General features: G+C 41.4%; 1 protein-coding gene across 8 annotated transcripts in view; it reads left to right on the top strand.

Moving 5' to 3' along the window:
* Positions 1–4,233: 4,233 nt before the first annotated feature.
* The window catches only part of ATOSA (atos homolog A), a 49,842-nt gene continuing 29,300 nt past the window's right edge, over positions 4,234–24,775 (top strand). For 2 of the 8 annotated variants that reach the window (XM_061999254.1, XM_061999247.1), the window contains exons 1-2: positions 4,234–4,423; positions 4,768–5,077. In XM_061999254.1, coding sequence (XP_061855238.1) covers positions 5,062–5,077 — 16 coding nt within the window. In that variant the 5' untranslated portion in view covers positions 4,234–4,423; positions 4,768–5,061. Of the gene's footprint in view, positions 4,424–4,767; positions 5,078–16,714; positions 16,843–23,249; positions 23,407–24,254; positions 24,412–24,775 lie in introns of those variants that run through there. The other 6 variants (XM_061999248.1, XM_061999249.1, XM_061999251.1 and 3 more) reach the window with 6 other exon arrangements.

Genomic DNA, 24,775 nt, shown 5'->3' with positions numbered 1-24,775 from the left:
GGTCTTTCTGCCTCTCAGATCAGCATGAAATGAAGTGAGTGGAAGAACTCTGGGAATGTTAATACCACTCAGATATCTCTGCACGACGTAATGATGCACGTTACCTGGAAATTGGAAGGATGGGAAATGCAATTTGAGCATTTAAAATGTATTTTTAATGTTGTTAGGCTGATGCTATTAAAACACTTGAATCTAGCTGTTAAATAATGATGATGGGGCTAAAACATATGCTCAGAAAAGTTGGACGCTAAAGCCAGTAGTGGTAAAACAAAGGTACAAAGGCAGGCATACATACAAAAGACAATTCTCTTAAGATATCCTTGCTGTTGTAGCTGTATCTTGAGAAAAAATTATGACAAATTCTCTTCCATTCAAATAGACCCACTTATCTGTGTATATCGATGAATTTAAGAACAAACCCAAAATGGTTATTACCCTTAAAAATATTTTTAGAGTATATTGATATCTTAATTATACTGGTTTATAATTCACTACCAGCTTGTACAAATGTATTAGTTCTTGCTGACTAATGAATTCCTACAGCACATAATCCGTTTCTATTTTAATGCTCTTTCCAAAGTGGTTACTACTGGTAACAATTAAATTACAGTTGATTCCTCATAAGCACATTTCAAATTTGTTTCATTGCATCCTGTATCTCCTAGTCTATTTCTGATTGTCTTCATTCTTTGGCTATAATATTGTCCCAAGTATGGTGGCACAGAAGTGGTTTAACAGGCAGTAATTGTCTTCAGGAATCACAGGAATCTTGATCTGCTGCATCAGACATCATTTCTTCTGACAGCTAAATCTGAGAAGGCACTAGAGGATATAACCTAACGCACACTGTTCCAAGGTTGCAGGGACTGGGCCAAAAGCATAAAGTGATAGAAACACAGATATACATTTATATTGCTTCATCTTTTTTTTTTTTTTTAAACTTCATTTCTGCGTTGCCTCAAATGGGGATTTAAAAAAAAAAAATCTAATGTCCAGCCAGGTTTTCCACTGAGGAAAAAAGCTGCCACCAAAAGTGTTTCAACACAGGAGACTGTATGCACAAGAGCCATTTTGACCAAGGATGCTGCAGCCTAAGTGCTAACCTCTCCAGACAACGGAGTTAATCAACCATGAGACAGGAACTGATAAGAAACCTGGTTTTGTCCCTGCTTGTGCATGTGTTTGTCTAGACCTGTCAGTGAGAGGGCAGTTAAAGTTCTGTTAATGTTTCTAAGCTAATCCTTCTTTTGTGTGATGCACAATGCAGCCATATGCTTTTCAGATATTTTAACCTGATTTTCAGCTTATGAGGTCAGAAATGTGTTTTAGTATTATCATTGTTCTCAAAAAATTTCTGAGTATGTGGAAGCAAATTCCCATGGTTGAAGCCCCTTATGCCATATTTTATCTATGTATTCATGCAGTGTTCATCGTTTGCCTGGTGACTGGGAGGCAAGTTATGAGCTCAAGGCCATTTTTAGGCATTTTAGCCAAACTAAGTCAACAAATTTGATTGGGATGTTTATCCTTATTTTATTCTTAGTACTACAGATGAACCACTGTATAATTTGATCTCTCTAATAATTACCAGTTTTCTGTTCTGTATTTTATACATCTTTGTGGTCAAAAAGGAAGCCATCCTTCTTTGTCTGAAATGAAGCAGTACCTGTGTCTCAGAAGTTTCTACTGTCCTCTGGGTCCAAAAACGGCCTGACTTGAGAGGGGAAGATGACCCTAAAAATCTCCTACACGGTGACATAGGGTAGTACTGCTCACTAGACCTGGCTTACTCTTGTCATATCCCTTAGAATTTGGGTTTTTTTAATTATAAATGTTTCCCATGTTGGCACCTGCATTTTCCATTGGCCTGAACTCCTAAGAACTATGAAGTTATGGGAAACTGTGCACTTACTATTTGTCTTATAAATTAAGAAAACATTACAGAAAAAGTGCTTAGCGAGAGCATTTTCTCAGAAGTTAGGCTTATTTGTGTCAGGTGAGCTGTTGAAAACAAAAGTGCTGAAGTGAGATTAAGATTTTAAAGTCATTAAAAAATACTATGTGAAGCATAACAGTAAAAAATCTACAGTTATAGTTAAACAGTAGAAAGGCAGCTTTAATTTTGGCTGTAAAACCGATATTAGAACAAGCTACAACTAATCTGCAACGTGTTACAACAACAATTAGTGGCCTAAAGGATGTGACTTCTCATTAGGATGACTATTGCCAGTAGGAGGATCTGACAGCTGGCTGAGTCATGCCCAGTGTAGTCATGCTGAACTTCACATATATACAGATGTATATACATACATCTACAGTATTTATTGCTCAGTCAAATTCCTCCTTTTATAATTCTGGATTGCCACATTTGCAATTATATTGCATCCGGCAGAGAGTTCTGAGATCTGTAATTACCGAACACATCTACAGGAGTCACACAGCAACAGAAGTGACACTCATGTACTTATGAGTGTAGTATCAAAGCACTGCATGTGATACCCTCCTACTTGACTATGTATTTCAGGCTATGACTGAGAGATGTTTACTGGACTTTTTATCCTCTGAAGCACCCTCCCAATGTACAACTACAAATGAGATAAATGCAGTCAATATGAGCCAAACAGCATAGAATCAAGTTGTTTTGTAATTTCATGTTCATTGCAATATCTTTACTGGCTGCTTGGCTAGATGTGAGAAGGGAGGGGCTACGCAGATCCTACATGTATATGCCTCTGCAGGCATCCTGGCACAACAGAAAGGATGTGGAGCTGGCCGCCCTGTGTGCATTGTTTCTTTATATAAAAGGCAAAAGACATGCATACTTACAAATGATCTTTTTGTAAGGAGTGAGTGCCCCTCGTAGGGCTCAGTCTATAATATGGCAGTGTTTGTGAACAGTAATCACAGTGGCAGGGAATTGCCAGTTTGATGACTGGAGGTGCAGCAGTGTCGTGTGTGTGACTTAGCTGTAAGACCACATTAAAGTAAGAGAAGTCTGTATAATCTCATTTGTATTTTCTGACCGAGTTCAACTCAGAGCTGCCTGCAAAGCTTTCCCTGGGCGTAGTTGCAGTCCTCAGGTGCACTCCCTCTATTGTCACGAGGCCACAATACCACAGCCACCTTAACCTGCAGAGAGATCTGGGCCCTCAGTGAAAGAGGGAGCTTTAACACAAGAGCAGCTTGTTCCCCCCCCACGCCCCCCACCCCGTCTCCTGAGGTGGCATTAGCATTGTGCCTGCACTCGGGAGTGGGCTTGGGGCATGGAAATCTTTGCAGGGAGGTCCACAATCAGCGGTCCCATTTCCTGGCCTGATTATAGCCCGTCAGCCATGCGGGCCTTTAAATGAGGGAGGGGTGGTGCAGGCACATCCCTTTTGAGGAAACTTGAATTTCTGCTGGATTACAGCGGTTGTGTAACCTCGGCCCAGCTCCATTGTTCCTCCTCACAAAATAGTTATCAATGCGAAGTGAGCGTCAAGCCCAGCGCTGCCAGGCAGGGCAGTTCATGGGCGTGTGAGGGGAAGGCATCGGGCACGGGCCTCCCCGGGGCTAGGGATGCAAACGAGGCTTTCTCCCCTCCTTAGCAGCTCCTCTGGCCGGGCGGTGTGAGCGGGTGGGGGAAACTGCCTCCCGCGGATCGAGCAGTTCGCATCTTGAATCACCACCCAGCAGGCGCCTATATAAGTGTCTATAGATCCTTGCAGCGATGGGTACACGCTTGTGTGGAAAGCAGAAGCATCTGTGTAGGTGCACAGGACGAAGAGGGAGTGGCAGCAAGTGGTTGCCGGCAGCCTGGGAAGGATCTTTCGCGGGTGCGTGCCGGGGGCCGCGCCAGCCTCTGCCGGAGCCCGGTGAGTGCGGGGCCGCGCTGCTCCACGGCGCCGGAAGCAGCCTGACAAAATATGAGTAGGGGGCTGGCAGCAGTGTAGGATGCCGCTTGAGTAAGCCGATAAACCACAGCGGCGGCGCTCGCTGGGCAGCAGGCTGCGGCGCTGTGCCGCCCGGGCAGCGGCAGCCACGCTCCCCACCCTCGGCCCGGGCCGGGCCCGCCACTGCCGGCAGCCCGCAGCCGCGCCGGCGCTCTGTTGCTATGACAACCTGCTGCTCGGCGGGCGGGCGGCCAGGCAGGAAGTGAGGGGGAAGACAGGGGATTGGCTGCTGTGGGGCACGTGAGGCGGGCGCAGGGCGGGTCGGGGCCGGCCCGAGGGCGGGATGAATGCGGTGCGGCGTCCCGCGGCCCCGGTGGGAGGCGGCTCCGTTCCCTCCTGTCGGCGACCGAGCGTGGCTGGTGCTCCGTGGCCGAGCTGTCCACCCTGCCGCCGCTGGGCTGTGATGTGTGTGCTCCACTCGGCAGGAGGCGGGGAGTGCCCGGCGGAGAGGAAGGGAGTTAGTCAGCGGCGAGGAGGAGGAAGGGTGGGAGGTAGAGGCATGGAGAGCAGCACTCCGCGGCGGCGGGAGGGGAGGGCTGTCTGACCGGGGCGAAGCGCGAGGGACACGGCTCGGCAGCCCGGGCGGCTGCGGCGAGGCCAGGAATGAAGGTGCTAGGCAGCCCTCCGCTGCCAGCCGCCGACCGGTGACGGGGCGGGGGCCCTCGGGTAGGGGGCTCGGCGGGGGCGGCGTGGGGGTGCGCTCGCTACCCTCCTCGGGGCAGGCGGGAAGGAGGGGACTCCGGCCGGGGCTGCCGTCGCCTGGGGCCGCGGTGACTCAGAGTCGAGGCGGCCGGGGGTGAGACGAGGTCTGTTGTGGGATTTTTTTCCCCGGCAGGTTATAAATAGCCCCGCGCGGCGCCGTGTCACGGAAGGACACCCTGGCCGGGCGCGGGGAGAGGTGGCCGCGCTCAGCCTCCCCCGGCCCGCCGTCCCTGCCTGTCCGCCCGCCGGCGGGCCCAGCTGCCAGCGGCGGAGTCGGGCCAGCCCCCGGCGGCGCGGACGGCCTCCGGCTTATTGTTTTACGCTCGAGAAGTAATTAATATAGCTAGCTGGAGGCAGCGGCAGCCAGTCTTCGCGGGGAGCGCAGCAGAGCGTTTCGGCTCCTTTCAGACCTCTCAGGAGACAGAAAATGAAGCCGGAACGAGGTAAACGGTCTATCAAGATATTTCTTTACTTAGCTTTGTTTTTTAGGGCTCGAAGTAGCCTGATATTTCGTTTCGGTGTTATAGCTCTGTTTCCTTATCCCCTCCTGTCATTTGGGGGGATGGGAGAGAAGCTAGGTACTCGGGTTCAACTCGGGAAATGCTAATGAGAATGGAAGGTACCCTGGGAAGGTGATTAACAGCCCCATGTCCTCCTGCCCTTCGGTTTCCCATTGTCTCGATTGGATGGGAGGGAGACGAGCACCGTGGCTTTTGCTCTGGAAATGCTGCAGTTTGTGTGTGAAATACAGCCAGCTTGTTAGCACAGAACTGCAGTGCTGAGGCGAGGGTCGGACAAAGGCAAATCGGGCATCGACAGACAATGCCAGCATATACACAAGAAATACCAAAACATAGCTGAAAAACACCTTGAAAAATAACTGTAACTTCTATCGATGTTGTTTTATAATCTGACAATGGGTTTTGTTCCAGTTATGAAGGAGTTGTATCGTAACAACCATGCTGAAATATTTTTTCCATGATCATATTGTTACATCTTATCTGGAATACTGTCATCTGGTATTACAGAAAAATAAAGTCGACTGTCTACGTATATGTTTATAACACTTCAGCTCTTGCAGTATAGCAACAGCTGCTGATGCCCCTAGAGTTGAAAATATGTCATGACTTCTATTTTGATCCACACAAGCAGTGATTATTGATTCCCGTTGAAGCAAGATTGGTGTTTTTTTTTTTAAACACACCTTATGAGTGGTCATCGTAGAGTTCTTAGTGTTAATAAAAAAAAATCATGATTAGATATTAAAAATTCTTAAAGTTTCGATGATTCTGTTGTTGACCTGGTTGCTTTCAGTTTTAAAAAACGCATTTTTAATGTGTTATTAATGACTTTGGTGTTTTGAGAAACACATAATATAACTTTGATAGCCATGTATTGAATCCCAACACTTGCACAACATATACATCTTAATTGGGTTTGTTAATAATATGTTTGCTAATAGCAACACCACATAAATGACCACTAATAGGTGGATTTCTTGTATGAATATGCTGTAAAGATTATATGGTATGATGATATCACAGGTCATACAGAAATGGTCATGAGCATCTGCATAAATTAGTAGGGTTTAAGTACTAAGTATTTTAAATGGGCTTTTTTTCTTTGCTTCTGTCCTTTCTTAATTACTTAAAACTTCACCTGATCAATTTACCATCAAAGTGAAATAAAGTTTCAAAATAGCCAGGTAAAACCCAACTAAATATTTGCAGACTTAAAACATTCTGTAGCAGTTAAAAACCTCTGTTTGATGTTTGTCTGTCATTTCTTTATTTTTTTTTTTTTAGGCAGAAAAAGTTGGAATGTTGGAAACACTTATATAGTAAATAAAAGTGATTAGATGCCTTTTTTTAAGCAATCTGGTTTCTAGGGAAGCAAATGTAGAAAAGGGAAGTAATTGGGTGGTTATGTGTTGATTTTTCTTCTTTTTTTTTTCCTGCACCGATAATTAATAAATTGAGATTTCTATCTGTTATAAAATCTGTCACAAACTTCACAAACTATGTGAAACCCTTGGGAAATAATGTCTTGGAATAATTTATTTCAAGATTTTTATTAGTTATCTTTAAAAACTTTCCAGTGTTTGTCAAGATCTAGTATCTCTAGCCATTTTAGTAGATTACCTTAATACACAGTTAAGCTAGGGTTATACAGCAATACCATGCACAAAGGGGGTTGTGAAAGTGCTGCCTAAATGCCATGAGGCCCACAGAGACTATTAGGAGGCACGAATCATACAAATATTTACATGTGCTGCTTTCTGCAGGGCAGCTGCACCACAAGACACAAGCAGCCAAGTGTGCAGTCACCTGCTTCCAATCGTTGCAAATTAATAGCATAGGACAGGAGAGAAGCAAACCACTTGGCTTGCCACAGCCTTCACTTTTCTACAGACTCTCAAAACCTTAAGACTTCAAACCCACACACCAAGTGAAACACAAAAAAACAGACTTTAAAAGACTTGGAATCTTTTTGGAGGTTTTTTATTTTTATAAATAGTTATATCAAAATCTATTTAGAGAGATATGGTTCTTGTAGCTAGAACTAAGCTTAAATCTGTACTTCAGATTTTGATGCCCAGACATGTTGGGTGAAGGTATGGCTTAGCCTTTGTCATAACAGTCAATAAAATTGTTGTTATCACCAACAAAACTGGGCGTGCAGGAGAGGAGGAGGTCTAAACATGCAACCGCTTTTTTTAACAGTGGGAAATGTTTTAGGATGTTTTAATATAAGGTGGTGGAGGGATGAACAGAAATGAGGACAAAAGGGAAATTTGGCCCTCCCTTTATAATAAAGAAAGCTTGAAAATTACAGATGTAAACATGCAATATATGAGAGAAGCATGGAGGAGATGGAATGTGTAGTGTTGCATGGCAAACCCATGGAATAATTTTGCAAGTGAAGAGGAGAGGTTTGAAAGTGCGGGTAAAAATGTATACTTATTCCTTTGTCATGTGACAGCATGGGGCATTCACAGACTGCCTCTCATGAGTGTCACTCAGGACTTAGCCATCAGGTGGGATGTCAGTGTGGAAGAGCAATAAGCATGTGCATGTCTACCTTTGTACTGGGTCTAGAGAATGTAGTAACTAAAATACTGATGGCTACTGCTTGGCTTTACCTTTCCCATGCTACCATTCTTCAAGTGAACTGTTGAAACATCTTAAAATACAGTGGTCATATTGCTTCAGCTGAGGCTTTACCAGTGCCAGTAAGAAGAATGATTTCTCTCCATTTCCTACGTTCAGTGTCTTTGGAGTGATATTTGAGTTCTGGGAGGGGTTTTTTTGTCTTTCTACAGTACCAACATACCAGTTTAATTAGCTTTGATCCATGATATCATAATTTTTCTGCAGTACAGCTGCCTTGTCAGCTGCTTTGTGTTGCATATTTGGACTGTTGTTCCCTTTCTCAAGCACAGAACTTTGCTCTTGCTTCTGCTGAACTTCGTTCTAATGACTTCTGATCGCTTCACCAGTTTATTGAGCTTGGAAGACAGAACTAGACTTCGTAGCAGAGTGCTTACAAACTTCCAGTTCAGCTTTGTTCATAAACTGTATAAACACTCTGTTTCACCATCAGAGTTAATGAAAACATTGCATAATGTCAGAGTGCTAGCTGACTGCCAAACTCAGAAGGCTTGTTATGTGCTCTTGGTGCACAACTGGAAAAAATCTTGTGGTTTAGTTGAATCTACAGTATTATCACATTTTATTGTGGGAATGTCTCAAGACATCAAATGTCTCACTACAGTGTAAATAGCTCAGAGTTACTGTTCCCTCCCCCTCACTGCATGAATGATCAGTTAAAGGAGGAAGATAGGCTTGTTTGTCCTGAATGTGTACTGGCTGTTTTTATCACCTTATTCTAGTCTTTTTTTTTTTTTTTTATAATGTCTTGCTTTAATTCCTCTGCTGTGGTTCTCTGTGTAAGCAAAAAGCAACTGCCTCCTATTTTCTGAAGCTTTAATTCCCTACCTGAGATTATCCCAATTTAAAGAAATAGCTTTCTGTCTATATATGAGAGGAACAATCAGTCTAAAGGTGGCTTTTTCTCCTTTGCTAGTCAAACTCTGATATGTGCCTCTGGGTCTGTTTGTAGTAACTAGTTTAAGAGACTTTCTTCCACCTTATTTGGTGATTTGTTATAGAAAGAGCTAAGATTGGGTTCAAGAGAAGTCTGTTTACTACCTCTTGGAAACATAGCTCAAGGATTTCTGGATGTATCTGTGAGGAAAGCTGGAAGAGATATTGAGTAGTTTTATGCCCTATATTAACTCTGTCAAAGATTTTTAGCAAAGATGATATGCTACAGAGTATGCAGATGATGAAGTGAACATATCTTTTGAAAAAGGGTGAGTGGCATTTTATGTGCTCTGATAGAAACACTTTAATTTTATATCATCATCTCAGTGAAATGTCAGGAAGCACAAACTTTTCCATGGTGGAACGATGTAGCCAGTAAACAAAGTAATAAACTGGAAATGAGGTGCTTCCTGCTTAGTGGAGCTGTCACTCCAAAAGTGTTTGGGCAATGCTTGGGGCTTGGTTGCTACAGGTAAGTGCAGGTTGGGTGATAATGAGCTGGAGGTGACGCTGGTCTTTGGCCCGAGAGGAAGCTGTGCTAGCAAACATGCTCTGCTGCACAAGGGCACGTGTGAGAAGGTGCTTGTGGTGAGGGAGGCTGGCTCTAATGGGCAGGAAAGGGTGGAGGGTGTCTGCTTTTCCTATGTGGATTACTTTCAAGTTTCTTTAAAAGAAAGAATACCTAAAACTGTTATAGGATAAAAAAAACAAAGTGAACCAACCAACCTGACAAGTGGTCAGGATATTACACTCAGATTTCGGTTATAAGGCAGGAAGCCATCTAGCTCTAATCTTTGAGAAGAGCAGATTTGTCCTCATAACACATAATATATATAGATGCAGAGTGGATGAGCATGAGTGAACAGGAATATAAGCAATTTTTTAAAATTGCTTTCAATACAACTCTGCCCTTACACCCAAGAAATTGGAATATATGCTCTTTTAATTAAATTTCTCCTACAACAAAATAGCTTAGAGGAATTCTTAGCTTTTAGATGCTTAACTTTTTTTCCCTCAAAATAAATATGAGGATATTCATTTGAAGCATTGGAAAATCTTAAGTTTTAGTTTGAAATACCTCTCTGTGTGTGTGTGTGTGTGTTAGCTTTCATACCTGTTCCGCAACTTGGGCCTCAATGTCGACAATGAGGCAAGTTTTCCTGTGGTACAAGTAGCTCTTGTATTGGAAGAATGCTTTTATCAGTGTTTAACCGTCTTTTGCCTTGTGCCTGTTTTTCAGAGAGAACAAACTGCACTAGTAACAACTTACCATTTTCTTGTTTGGTGTTGTCCATGCTAACTGCCTTCAGAGGGGCTCTTGTTGCTAAAACAAATGCTGCTAGAGTGGCATTTAGGTGGATATTTTGGGGCCTGTGGATATGCCAAGCCCTTGGGTTGGGCTATATAACTGACCCTTCTGACTATACTTTACTTGCTGAAGTGAGAAACTTTGTCAAGCCAAATCAGATCTTTGGGCTGAAGCAATGGCAATGTTGAAACTATTATTGGATCTGAGGTCTGCCAGCTTCTAAATGTTTTTAAAAATCAGCTAACATTTATAAATACAGATTCTCATGAGGGATGTGAGTTTGTTGCCAAATTAAATTCTGCTTATTAAAATTAGAAATCCTCTGTGAAAACAGAGTAACTGACGGGAACAAACCTGGCTATATGATATTTGTTAGAAGAACTTGTTTCACTGTTTACAAAGTGTTTCTGTTTTATTCTGGCAAATATCTACTAATAATAACTGTTAAACTGTGTTGAAAAAAACATAGCCTTTTATCCCATCAACAACAAGGTTCTGATAAAAGGCTATCTATTTGCATAAGCAGAAGCCATCTATTAGCTGGTCTTTTAGTCAATAAGGTCTTGCAGTTTAACTGTAGTTATAGTTACAATAATCACTTTCTTCATTCTGATGTGATACTAGAACAATGTTTTGTACATTTTTGAATGTGTATCACATCATCATCTTTCAAGGTAGCAGTAAATTGTTTCATCTTTGCAGGTCATTTGTACTTAATGTTTAGACAGAAGCCAGGTTATAAGTTGTTTTAGAAGTTGTATACAATTGCATGGCTACTTTGCACTACTGAGTACAAAAAACTTCTTGTATAAATTGGTAATCAAGGATATCTATAAACCTGGGTGAATGCAAATACACTCTTGTGCCTCTTGGACCTGGGTAGGTAATTGGACTTTGGAAGACTTGACATTCATTACATATTCCTTTTTCTGCTGGTCCTTTGCAGATTACCTATAAGCACACAGCCAAAGCTACTTGCAGTTATTCTTGATCTGCACGTGTAATCGTACCAAGATTGAAAGAGACTTTTTTAAAATAAAGGCTGCTTGCAAACAGCATAATTGAGTTGTAAGACAGTAATGAAAATTCTCAATCTTAACAGTCCAGTGTTATTCTAACCAAATCGCTCTCCCTTGTATTAATACATTTTCTCATGTGTTGAATGGGCCTGACTAGTTATTTTAGCCAGTGATTGTTGCTTTGCCTTTTAATGTTAACTTTGGGGCCAAAACTATTTAAAGTTGCAATCTGGGATGGTATTACTACATTACATTGGCTCAAATTGCAAAAAATGTAATAGGATAGTATGAGGATATTCTCAGGGATAATTTGGAGATAATAGCTGTATGTGAATCAGTGGAGACAGGTGAACACATGACAAAAGAATAATTTCTATGAAATACTAATGACACTTTTCTGTCCTAAATGTTAAGAATTCTTATTATGAATAAAGGTAAACAAAATAGTTTGAAAAGTCTTCTGAACAACTTTGTTCCTTTAAGAGCAGTAAGGGGGATTCTTCAGCTCCCCTCATAGACATTTATTTTTATTTGACCACTTTTAATTTGCTTGAAGACATCTTATAACTTTCTGCCTCAGTAACCACAGGGAACTTACACTTTCCTTTTGGCAGTGATCAATGCATTTCCCAAGCCTATCGCCAACTATGAATCTTTTTTTCTTTGGGGAAAAACAAGTTGTATTTTCTCCTGAAGCATAATAAAAAAAGAGAATGTATCTGAAGTAAGGAATGAGCCATGTCATCTGTTTTACATTGTAAAGTTAGTGATTTTTCCTTTTTTGCATTAAGATCCCTGTGAATCAGATTGGTAAGTCTATTTTTGATTGTGAACCTCTTTAGTGAGACTACAAGCAGATGACTGTGTATGCTAGTTTGACCTCTTAGTGGTGCTGTGCATGTGAGAATTCCTTTTGCACACTGATGACTATTCAGGTTTTCTATGGAATATTTCATGCTTCTCTGTGCTGCAATAAATTAAGCTGTCTCAGCTGGTTGTTGTGTATAATGGAGGAGAGGGCAGAGACAGAATTTCAGCAGAGTCCAGGGTGTTGAGTATTAGCCCATATCCTCAGTACAGTCGATACCGTCCTGGGTTATGGTGTTTTTTTCTGAGGTTAAGGGGAAGGAGAGGGGCAGGAAGAGCTGATGTGGTCAGAATGCTCTTTTTTCAGTGTGGTGGGAAGCCCTTTTTCCCTGCCAGGTATTGTTCTCCTTGATTCCCTGCCAGGGCACTAGCCCAACACTGTAAGTGAAACGAACTATGGCTCCAACTCACACTTTCAGACAGGTCAGCAAGTTTGGTAGGATGCTTTGTCTGCAGACTTAGAGGGGCAGAGTGAGTTGGTTAGAGTAACATTTGAGTAAATGTCTGTGATGTGACTCTGCTGAAGGTATAACTTCTGTGTTAGCAGAAAATGAATATTTGATCTGCTGGGCAGATGTGCTTTCTTTCTGTGCAGGTTTCTGTTAGGTCACAAGTATTGATGCATTTTGTTTGCTTGTTAGAGCTGAATATTTACAACACAGCCCCAGTAAGACATCCTATTTACCTGCTTACTTTTTGTTTCAGTTTTCAATTGAGCTTTTAATTCAAGTAGTTGGAACTTATGAGCAGGGGGGAAGAAAAAAGATTAATCAAGAGGAGAATATATTTCTTAAATACTCCAATTATGTGGCGTAAAAGAGGAGGAGTTACCTACCAGTAGAAACTGAATAAGGACAAAATTGTCGAGATCAGCATAGACTCGGAATGTACATTTAGGTGAAATGTATATGCTGTATAATTCCTTAAAAGTGATTCTTCAATCATATTTTCTATGCAAGGTTTTGTACTTCAGATACAAAGGGGTTTATTTTGTTCTGTTTTGAAGAGGAAAGAGCTTCTTCCTTGTGAAGCACCTGCTGTTTGAATAGCTGAAGAAATGTTTTCCATGGAGATGAGAAATGAAGTATCTGGAAGATTGGAATTGGAGGGGAGGGCTGGGTAATGATTGCTAGCCTAACTACCCTAGTAGTGGTACTCACAAGGTAACTGCTTACACCATGCTAGTGCAAGCAGGTCTGGAGGAGCCCTTTTAGAAGTGTGCATGCTGTGAAAAAAGTGAGTAAAAGCAATTAGCCAGTTGATGAGGCTGAAACAGGAGGAATAGTTGATAATACTAGAGAAAATTGAAGGTAAAAATTAGGAAATGAATGTAAAACTTCTAGAATGCACATCTGCTTTATCTTGCACCAAGTCAGTTCACTGAAATTAGTATAACTTGCTATTATTGTACTGCCTTTGGAAGTATCCTACTGATAGTCATGCTGAATTAATGACTTTCTGTGAGAAAGTATTTCTGTTCCATTAGAGAGAGAAAAGGTTAAATAAGGATACTTGATATTAATTCTTTCTTGATATGGGTTCTTTCATCCCATCTTCATATTGAGAATATATTGTATAATGGCCTTTCATGAGTATTTTAGGACATTTTGTAAGGTGGCTGTATTCATCCTCAGTTAAGCTTCTAGTATGAAATTTTGAGCAACTTTGATATGTACTGATTTTTGTTTTGTTGGTTTAAAATCATAGTGGAACTGTTAGCATCTGATGCTTTCAGCTTTTCTAGGTAGGCTGCAGACTGTATACAGTCTTAAGAAATTTTAGATTAAACATCAGAAAAAGGAAAACTATACATAAATTATTAAAACTGTGAATGATATATGTTATCAGCTCTTTAACTTGCACTGCAAGCATCAAGAACCGACCTCAGCTTTTTAAGGAATCGAGCATTTGAAGGAGAAGGTGACGAATAGTGTTGTCTACAAGAGAGTGCTTAGTGGTTTTGTCTTCTAGAAATTAATACCTCAATCCAAAATTATTTCAAGCAAGAGATGTGTTGGTAGAAGTGTGCTTTTGTCTTTAGTTTGTCTCTGCAACTAGACTGTGTAAACATGAGGCGCCATAAAGTCACTTATGCATTGCTCCTTAGGAGGGTCACATGCACACCTCACTTTTCCTTCACAGGGCAGGGCTGGAATCTGAACTAGTGTGTTTTTCTGAACTAGCTTGTTACTAGACATACTGTGCTTTGGCAGAGTGTTTTTTCTAAGTTAGGGATGGTGCCAGTTATATCTACTGGCAGGTGCCTCTGGATTGATGTGTAGTTGACTTGATACTGAGATGAACCACACTTGGCTGTGATTTCCTGCCTTGTGAAATGTGTAGGACTGCTTATTTCTAAAGTTTGTATTGGGATAAAATTCATTCTTACCAAGACTTCACTTAAAAATATATTTTAATGTTATCCTGTTTGTGGCAGAAGCTGGTTAAAATGTTTATCTTGCTTATTTCCTGTCATTTTGCAGTATTAAAACTGCAAGGGTATTAGTGCAGCTTTTTAAGTACAGCTACTTTATGATGATGGTTTATGCAGCTTAGAGATATACATAGGACTTTATCCTATGGGCACTGTAGTCTCTTACGGTCAGTCACGCTAGCAATGTCCTGTTATCATATGTATCTTGTGCCTCTGCTGGAATTTGTGAAAGAATAGGAGATCAAACTAGTAAACAAGTAGCATGCTTCAAAATGAGCTTTTACATTTTTAAATTCTAATTACATTTTCTAAATTTACCTCTTTATTAGGCCAGATGAATTCATTTCTGGGCTGTTCTTCCACAAACAGGCACAGAACTCAGCTCTGCATACCTATGTCTGCCTTAGGACTGTAAGCGTAAAAGTAAAAGCTGCAGTGTCGACATGCTGTTCTGCTGTATTTGAAGAGTATCAGGTGTGAAAAGGATATTTGTGGTTGCACTCCATTAGGTTAGTGTGGGGAGACTGTTTTAGGGGAGGGTTAGGTGAGTGTGCCTGCCTGTCATCTAGAGGTAGCTGCCTGTAGAAACAACTGGAGGCTCCTGAATACTGTCTCTGCAGGCCTCTGTTGAAGTTGGCTCAGGGTTGTTGCTTCTGCCTTGTTAGCAATACTTTTAAACATACTGTGTTTACCAATGTGATAACTATTCCTCTTAACCCTCCCATTCCTCCCATAGATATTGAACAACTGTTTCATAGAAAATCATGTGAGTACCTTTTCAAGCTCTAGGTGGTAACTTGATTAAAAAAACTTGAAATTGCTTTTTCAGACAACACTGTAAACTATGTTGTTTTTGTAAAAGTAAATGTTCCATGAAAGAAAAATACTTGGAAAGCAAACTGAGATAAAATATACAGGAAGCTTGAATGTCAGTGAGTAATGAGATGGTATGTTTTGCCTATAATTTTCTGTAAGGCACACTCTGTATCTGCAATCTTGAAATGGGACAACTGTGGTATTCAAGGTATCCAACTATCCTTAGATAAAGTGTTTACTTAAAAATCTCGTAGATGCTATATTTTCTCAGAACCACTGCTATATAAAATGTGAGTAGGGAAAAATTAGTTGTTCTGTGAACAATGCACATTTCACAGCACATTTTCTGTGCTGTGAAATGGGCTAGTGAGTGTTACTGCATTTTGAATAGGATTGAGAGGTATAGTTTGATCTGTGTTTCTGTAATTAGATGCCATGAAACTATGAGAACAAGAGTTTTTTAGTTCTGTTTTGTGACATGGATAGGCTAAGAGTAAGATTTTTTTTTTATGCTGATTATGTTAATTCAGCAAATGCCTGCTCACTTTAGTCCTTGTAAATAGGTAAGAATTAATTTCTCTCAGTTTCTGGATGAAGTTGTTTAATGCAGACAACACAACATTTAGACTGAACCTAGAATAAGGTGTAGTTTTGAGACTAATCTCGTTAAAGAACTTCATAAATTAGTCCTCAAAAGTGCCCATTGAGGAGAGGATCACGAAAAATGCTGAGGTAGGCAGTTCATCAGGTGGGTCAGTAACCACGTGACGGTAGTATCAATCACTACAGCAATGTAGGGAGAGCTGGTGATGGACTTTTTCTCCCCGCTGTGCAGGCTGTTAAGAGTTAGAGGAATGAAGCTGGGCCACTTCTGAGTGGACTGAGCAGAACAGTGGAAAAAGTGCTGTGGGAAGGTAGCCTGTGCTGGTTGGCAGGAGGATGGGCTGCCGTCTTTTTCTACTCCAGGTGTGAATATTCATCACCTCACACACTGCTATTTCAAAACTGATGCTATGTGTGAACATTAATGCTTCGTGCCGTTGTACAGGTGGTTGGAAGCTCTTCTGAACTGAGTTACTTTCTGGTACAGATGGCACAATGCCGTTGTGTCCCCTTGCAGCGGGTTCTCCCCCCTCTTCCGCCGCTCGTGCCTTGCGGCTAGTGGAGGCAGCTTTTCGGTGGCACTGATTCGCCCTCCGAGGGGGAATCGGGACGGAATGTCGGTGCTGGGGTGCGAGCGGCTGCTGGCGGACAGACAGCGGGTGCCCCGGCCGGGAGGTCGCGCTCCCGGCACCACTCGCCCTCTCACGCGTGTCGGCAGTTCCGCGACAGCCCGTTCCAGAGCGCAGGGCACGCGAGGTGGTGACGCGCTCTGACAGCAACGCTTTAGTATCAGTTGTGTCGGTTTCTGCTGCCGTGGCTTCCTTTCCTCCCGGCCCGCCTCGTTCACCTGCCCCGGCGGGGCCGGCCGGGGGCCGGGCCGGGCTGTGCCGTGCCGCCGAGGAGGCCGGCGCTCGCCCGGCGGGGCCAATCGGCGCCCGGCCCTGTTGCTATGCGCGCCCCTACTCTGCCTCCTTTGTGGAAGATGCCGTGGGCACCCACCCGCGCCGGCGCGGCGGCGGGGCTGGCTGCGGGAGCACAGGGCCGCGCAGAGAAGGTGTGTACCGGCGGGGAACCGGGCCCCCCGCCGCTCCCGCGGCCCCCGGGTAGGGCTGGCTGCGGGCGGCCTAGTGCGGGGCCCGGCCGCCGGCTCGGGGTGGCCTCGGATTGTGTAGTCGAGGACAGAACTTACACGGGCGCTCGGGGCTGCGGGAGGCGGGTGCGGGAGGAGCGGCAGTGGGGAAGCTCGAAGGCCGGTAGCACTGGGCCGGACAGCCTTTCCGGGCTGAAACAAGTTCACGCAGTGTAACTCTAAGAGGAATCGGCGGATTTTGTTGGTGTTTTTCTGTGAGAGATGGCTTAAATCCGCCTATACCAAAGTTTGCCTCTCTGGTTGTGCTTATACTCGGTGCTCTACTTGGTCTGTAAATAGTTCCTTTAAAAACCCAAACCGTTTCACCGTACATTCTTCTTTCGTGCTGCATACTGAGCCTATGAAAGGTTGGATTTTTTAGAGGGTTTTTTGTTGTTTTTTACAACTTCCTTTTAAAGGAAAGTAGTGGACAGCCTAAAAATTAACTCTGTTAATTCATTATACTGTTAGGACAAGAGTATTAAATGGCCTGGAACAGGAGGAGGGGGATCATTTTTAAGCCCTTAAAAGTGAGACATTTAGTTAAATGTCAGATCTGCTAACAGTTGTAGTTAGTGCAGCCATGTGCAACTGCTTGACTCTTCATTGTTATGATGGTGAAGAAACCTTCCCACTCCCAAAAACACCCTGAAGCTTAACTGAGTTTCTTCTATGCCTTTTATGTAGGTCAAGTTTCTTTTTTTTTTTTTTTTTTTTTTTCCCTCCAGCAGGAGGAAACTATTACAGTATTGTGATTTCTCCTAGAAACAATGCTGGAAAGCATTATCAGCCCTTTGCCACTGCTTGTTTGTCTTGGGGCAAATGAAGCTGATGCAAATATGTCAGCTTTGGGGGCAACTAAAATTAAATTGAAAATTCATACTGATTGCTCAATTTATACTATGTTTAAAGCTAATTAAGTAGCATACTGAACTCGGTGTGGAACTGAAGATTATACGTCTGCTTTTGTGCAAACCTGTTCTCTAAAAATTCAAATGTTGTTCCAACCGAGTACTTGCCTTATTTTCATCCTGGGTCTAGAGCTTGTTCGTATTCCTCTGAAAGGTATCAGAGCTCTATTTGAGGGGAACCTGCTGACATTAGATGTTCACTTCCTGATAAAGGAGGAACAACAATTCCACTAGTGTACTCGTGTGGCTTGTGTAGGAATATTTGGTTTTGAATCACTGAAGCGTTGCTTTATAAAATCTTAAGGAATTTTTGAGAGGACAAAGTGAAATTTCATAATTGCATACATTAAATTTTAAATGCGTCAATTTGTCTGCCATTTTGTTGTGTGGAAAATTACGATATAGTAGGAGAGAGGGAGGCAAACTAGATTCTTGGCTGAAAGCCTTGGCTGATAAGCCTTTAAATTTTGACCCTATGTCACATTTTATTCTTTTGAGTGCCAGAAGGCTATTAATGCTTAATAATGTGACTTACAATGTAGAAACTTGTGAATAGCTGAATTGTGTTGTGTGACACAGTTCAATTATAAAACTTAAAAAAAAGTTCTTTTGTTTTATGCATTCAAAATTCTGTAGTAGGCTCTGGTGTACATTTTAAAATAAGCAGTCTTTTACACAGATTGAGAGTTGTAATGTTCTTATTTATTCTCCCAAATAAAGTTTAAAAACAAGTTTATGAACCTGGCCACTCTCCCAGAAATTTTTAAAAAGAGAAGCATACACTGTCTTTTGTAACTTTTTTACTTTTACAGGTTACTGTTTAACCACTTAAGGACAGGCCTTTTAGGTGAAGGTTAATAGCAATGGAAAAATTACCCGAGCAGCTTCATGCTGCCCCACAATCATCAGTTTCATGTCTGTTCTTTCAGAGTTCCTTGCATTTCTGATGAAGTAGCCTCTTTCTTTGACCTGCTAACCTTACCCTTTTCCCTCCACCCAACTTTCTAAATAATCTGGGCTGCAAATACTAAAACAAACCTACTGAAGCTGGAGGTAGCCTCACTAGCTTAGGAGGAGGAATATGGGTGCTCATACATGTTCTGACAAAGTTCCACGAGATAAATTATCTGCCACATAGGTGACAAGTGGTAACATCAAAGTTTTGAGAGATGAAGTAGGAAAGCACAAAGAAGATGAATACAGAAAGAAACTGCAGTAGGTCAGGTGTCATGAAAATGGTTTGCTCTGTGCTTTTTGTTTTGTCTCTTTCATTATTTTGGATAAAATCATGGGATTCTTAATCTACATTCCTCACCTGGGGACACTTCCTAACAAGTCCTGTGCTTTTTTTTCCTGTGTGCTTTTAAGTACTCTGATAGCTAGTGCTGTTCTAGCAGCAGTGTTGCAGAAGTTTCCAGCTTGTAGGTGTGATTTCTAACTGACATGATGTTGTAATAAAGTTATAAAAATATCAACTACTACTTAACCTACATACTGTATATTTAATGTTTAATGTGCTGTCCATTAAAATAAAACTATTGAATTCTATCTTTTCTCCTTGTCAGTATTCTTTAAAAGCTTTATTAACAGTGCAGATGCTCTTATTTGATTTGCTTCCCATTTTCTTCTTTTTCAGTAGTTCTTGGGAAATTAAGAAAAAGACAGCTCAGCAGCATTAGTAGGTGCCTCACCTGTAGACAGAAAATGTGCTTAACAATTCTTCCCAAGTATGACTGTATTTATCTTGTTTAGGTATTCCACCAGTGCTCGCATAGCTTCTTGGAGTTCAACCAAGTCTCTAGAGTTGATATGGGTTGATAGTCAGGAAGTTGCCCTGGATGTAATTCACCAAGCCCTTGCATATGAGGTTGAGTATCTGTAATGGAGACTTCCTGAATGTGCTGAAAGCAAAACCTTTTCAGCTGCTTGTATGTAGACTGTTCAGATGTGTCATTCTCATTAGAACAAGTAGTACTGAAACTGTCGGGGTTCTTGTTTTGATGCAGTGTCAGGTGGGTCTCTAAACCATTGTATTAGATCTATACAGCTGTGGTTGTGTCTACTAAATCTCTCATCTTTGTAGAATCTGAGAAGGGCTCTTAGCCAATGCTGTCTCTGCATCAGGTCTTGCCACACTGAGGTTTCTAGTGCATACACAGGCTCCTGGTCTGCTTATCATCTGAATGGAAGATTAGCCTGAAAAACACTGTCTTGTTATTTGAATGTGTGAATTAGCCTTTTGATGCTCTGCAACTCTTTCCATATTCACCCATAAGTGCTTTTCTAATTTTTCTTCCACTTCCTCAGTTATGAGGATCTGAGTTTTACTGGCTGTACCTGCAAACAGAGTGCTTGTGGTATATGTGATTTAGAGTTTAAGACTGAAACAACTAACTGAAACAAGGATTTCTTGCTTGAAGGCCCCTTACTTGCTCCTACTAGTACTATTTTATATATTTTTTTTTTTTAGGAACAGTAAAAGAAACAGTCATGTTGTTCCCCTTTTGTCATTGTGTAGCCTCCCACTTCCTACTGAGAGCATGATGAATGAGGAGCAACAAGACTGGCCTGCTTTCCTGGGAGTAGATTCAGAAAGAGTATTTTGCTTTAGGTCATACAGATTTGAATAAAGATAGCGATGTCAAGATAAGGTAAAAGATTTTAAACTCCAAAATTCTAAGCTTGGAAATGTGAGAACTAAGTTTTTGTTTTCTTAATGTATGGAGCTAGTATGTAAATATATTTCACTGTCTTTTAGAGGATAAAAGGCAGTATTTCCTTGCTGGTAACACAGTTGAGTGTATGCTATTCATATGCTGACAAAGTTAAAAAACTGTTTTCTTCTGCACTATTGAGAAGATGTGATGTAGCAGATTGAGGGATGCTGTGGAACTTGTGAATGTAGCATACAGTGGAATATTCTTAGATGGGAGGGATATAGCCTATCTTGCAGTTCAACCACATCATTTACTATCTGATGAAATTCTTTTCAAATTGATGTCTATCAATAAAGCTACTTCTTCCAGAGGTTGGTGTCTGAATAAGTGTATGCTTTTTCCTCGGTGAGAAGGGAGAATATTGACCATGTTTAAGTAATGGTGGTCATCCTACCTGAAAGATAACTGAGCCCTCAGATGAATTTCCACATTAATTAGTAGGCTTACAAATGGGCTGAAGGTGGGGAGATAGATTCTGCAAATTTAAATAGCAAGCACCAGTGGTAACAAGCAAGACTGTTGTTGAATAGTTAATAACAGATGGCTGAACTTCTGATGCAAATGACCAAATGCAACAAGAGAAGTTCTCTGCATCCTGACTTGGAGACACCACACTGATACCATAGCAACTGACACTTCTTTCTCTCCAGTTTTAGAGGAGTTTATGAAACTGAAGATAACTTGATGGTTTTATGACTTTAAAATAAATTTTAAAAGGCAAAGCAGGCCAGCTGGAGGAGGAAAAAACGTAAACTATGAGAATGTGGATATGAATTCCTGGAGGCCTTGTGTATTTTAATTCCTATAAGACCTTTTTAAAAGATGTCTGAAGCACTGTATACTTTAAAATGTGTGGTAGTTAAAGCACTAGTTTAAATATGAGAGTTTGTAATAATAATAATCTGAGCAGATCTGTCTGAATCCTTTCCTTTTAACTTAATATGAAAATTGCCTATTGCAAGGAGGAAAGAGAGCAGGAGGTAGGAAGCTGTGTATGTGTCTTGGGCATGGTACAGAGGAGCATGTAGCTCATGAGGTGGATGTGGCCTTTCATCTGGCTTGCACTTGCAGCCAGGCATTTGTCTTCCTCAGCACAAGTAGGAGAATGTCACAGTGGGACAATGGAGTTCTGTAGCAGGGGCCACAGAGGAGGTTGAAGCAGACTTTCTCTGCTCCTTTGGCTCAGTTGTTAAAAGACTGAGAGTATTCTGGAGAAACTGCTTCAGCTATACTTTTTCTGTGCTCATTCTGTGAAGGTGCTTGCCTTTGACTGCTCTAACAGGATGCTGGAAGGACTCCAAGTACCGTCTTTATAGCAAGTTACTCTACAGTTCCTGTACCTACTATAGTTAAATTGAAAATATTTGATATCTCTTTTTAGGGTAGTACACTTAAAAGAGTATTAGTATAGGTTAAACTTCATGGAACTAAAACTGCTGGAGAGATATACTTCTGAGGCAGGTTTTGATCTGTTCACTTGGGAAGCCATGAATAAGACCTGTGTATTATTACTGAATGCAGGTCTCTTCTCATAAAGCATAAATAACCCTTTGTAACTCAGTTTTATCAATGTTGTTAAAAACCTCTAGCTCTTGTTTTTTGTGAGGTAAATCCTCACCAATTGGTCTTACACCACAACAGTGGCTTCTTTACAGAACAAAAGAAGTACTTCATGCCAAACCACTGTATTCTCAAACTATGTTTCCAGAGTGGTTCATATTAATTTGTTTGATTGTCTAGATGGGTCAAGGAGTTCTTCAGCCTTCAGGTATATAACTGGGTCATAGGGGGATTGGATTAGATGATCTTTTGAGATCCCTTCCAACTGTTAAGATTCTATGCTTCTGTGTGATTCTGTAAAGAGAAGGGAAGCAATTTTTTTAGTTCTTACCTAAGATTAGTATTTGTTATAGGTGGTACAAATTAAGAGACACATTTGGATATCATATTTTCCTTGATAATACACAAGCATGGGACAAAAGACTATCCTCACCTCAGCCCTTAAGCAAGTATCAAACATGAAATTAATGGCTCCCAACAGAGGGATGTAAGGGAACAAAGGGATAATACTGATAGCTAGTCTGTGCTGGGAGTGCAATTTAACAGGGCTGTAACAGAGTCTGGAAAACAGACTCATTTTGCATCAAATGTGTTCTCCCCCACTGTAGGACAACATGGGGGGGAGTAAGGAAAAGTGATTAAAGTAATCAGAGTCTAATTGGGAGTTTACTACAATAGTGAGTGGGAGACAACAGGAGTGGTGGTAAGCCATGAAAGATCTTAAAAGTGTAAAAAAAATAGTCATTGGTTTATTATGAAAGATGATGTCCAAAGGGCAACAGGAAAATATAATTTCCTGTTAGGCACTAACCAGACATACCTTCCTCACAAGGCTGAATATTGGTGAGGCATAATCTTTTCAATGCCTCTTTCATGCCTTCATTTTCAGTGATGAGTTCCATGTGAAATCCTGTGAGCACTGCTGGCACTTCCCTGAGCAGCAGTTAAGGCTCTGCCATCTGTTAGGCAAAGCCTGGATAGCATTCACGTGAGTGGTGCCCAGCCCAGAGGTCCCCACGTGGCAGGGCATGTTTTTGGCTTCACCACAGCTTGGACTGTGAACAATTTATCTCTGAGGAAAATCTTAGAATTTCAGACAGGTTTTTTTTCCACAGTCAAGAATAAAACCAGCTCACGTTGAAAATAATTCTAAATGCCATTTCCTAGGGATCCAAGCCAGCAATAAGGGTGTAGTGAACCCAAATTGCATGTTTTTCTAGGGATAAAGAGGGCAGTTTGCTTGTTGTTTGGATTCACATGCCAGGTTCCAGTCCTTTTGAGATCAACCACTAATTCAAATGGTAAGAATAAAATGTTCTGTGCTAAAAATCTCTCAGATATGTTTTTTATTAGTTCTTGAAGATAAGAACAGCAAACCCCAGTGGATTACAGTAATAAAAAATGTAGCCATATATTCCTAAATATATAGTTCAAAATACTTCTATGTTTACTGTTCTACACTTCTGTGTTATGTCATTAAGAGAAGACCCTATTCCTCCAACAGAATTGTATGTTATGGTCACTTGATAGCAATGAAATTTGAGTTCTTTATTGATTTCCAATTGAAAAATCTCTTTGAATCTTTTTGGTAACTGAGGGGGTTGACAAGACAAGTCTGGGTGTTGGATTCTCTAATATTTGAAGGAGGGGCTTTTCCTCTTTTTTCCCGATGCTCAACTTGAGCATTCACAGTAATTTATTAAATATATTAAACCTGACATAGGTGAATCCTTAATGTTGCCTGACTTAAGCTAGTAGTGGATGTGTAGCAGATAGTGATGTCTTGGCATTTCGGAGCTGAAGGCAGCTTGGAACAATTTTTCCTAAAAACAAGCAATTTTGACATCTTCTGATTTAAGTTGCATTGAATATTTACTTTGGACGTAGTACCTTTTCTGCTGATCCCAAATTGAAGTTTTCCCTGCTCTGTACTTTTTGATTAACTATATATTTGCAAGTGATCAAAGAGGAACTAAAGTTGGGGTTTATTTGTGTATCTTACTTTGCTTATAGCAGTTGTTTTTACAACTGTGGAAGACTGTGAGCTTTGACTGGATAAAAAGTATTGTTCTTCATACTTTGCTCATGTACACTATTTTTAGTATAGTGTTTTGTTTTTCTTAGTAATGTTCAGTGTCTGGACTTACAGGTCACCTGATTTTAGAGCATGCAAGTATAAAGGCTGGATCCTTTACTGTTCTGTGAACTGCAAGTTTATCTTGAGGAGCAAGATGCTGCTGCTGCTGGTGAGATTGGGTTGGAAGTGGTCGTGAGGGGTGAGCCCTGTCCCTTCAGTTCTCTGGAAAGTATGTTCTAAGAATACACAGTACAGGGTGTTACAAAACACACGTGCAACCAATAAACTTAGAGTGAAAGCCAGGGATGATGGGTGACTCGAGGTCAGTGCTGTGCAGGGACACTTTCCTGCTGGCCCTCACTGTGCCTGTCTGCTCTGTGCCAGCAGCAGCACAGTCATCCGTGAACTCACTTTTTCCCTTGAAGGGAGAATTGTTTTGAACAGATAAATTATGAATACAGCACTATTATTCTTGCTCTAGTGGTGTTAATTTTGGCACTTTGTAGGAGTGTCTTGCATCTAAGATTGTCATAACCTTGTTTTGTTCCACAAAGTGCCCAGAGGCTAAATGTTTCTGGTAGCCTTCAAAACTA

This window comes from Colius striatus, chromosome 7, assembly GCF_028858725.1.
Source record: "Colius striatus isolate bColStr4 chromosome 7, bColStr4.1.hap1, whole genome shotgun sequence".
Taxonomy (NCBI): Eukaryota; Metazoa; Chordata; class Aves; order Coliiformes; family Coliidae; genus Colius; species Colius striatus.
Note: the sequence above shows the minus strand (reverse complement) of the source record. Positions and strands in the feature narration are given on the sequence as shown.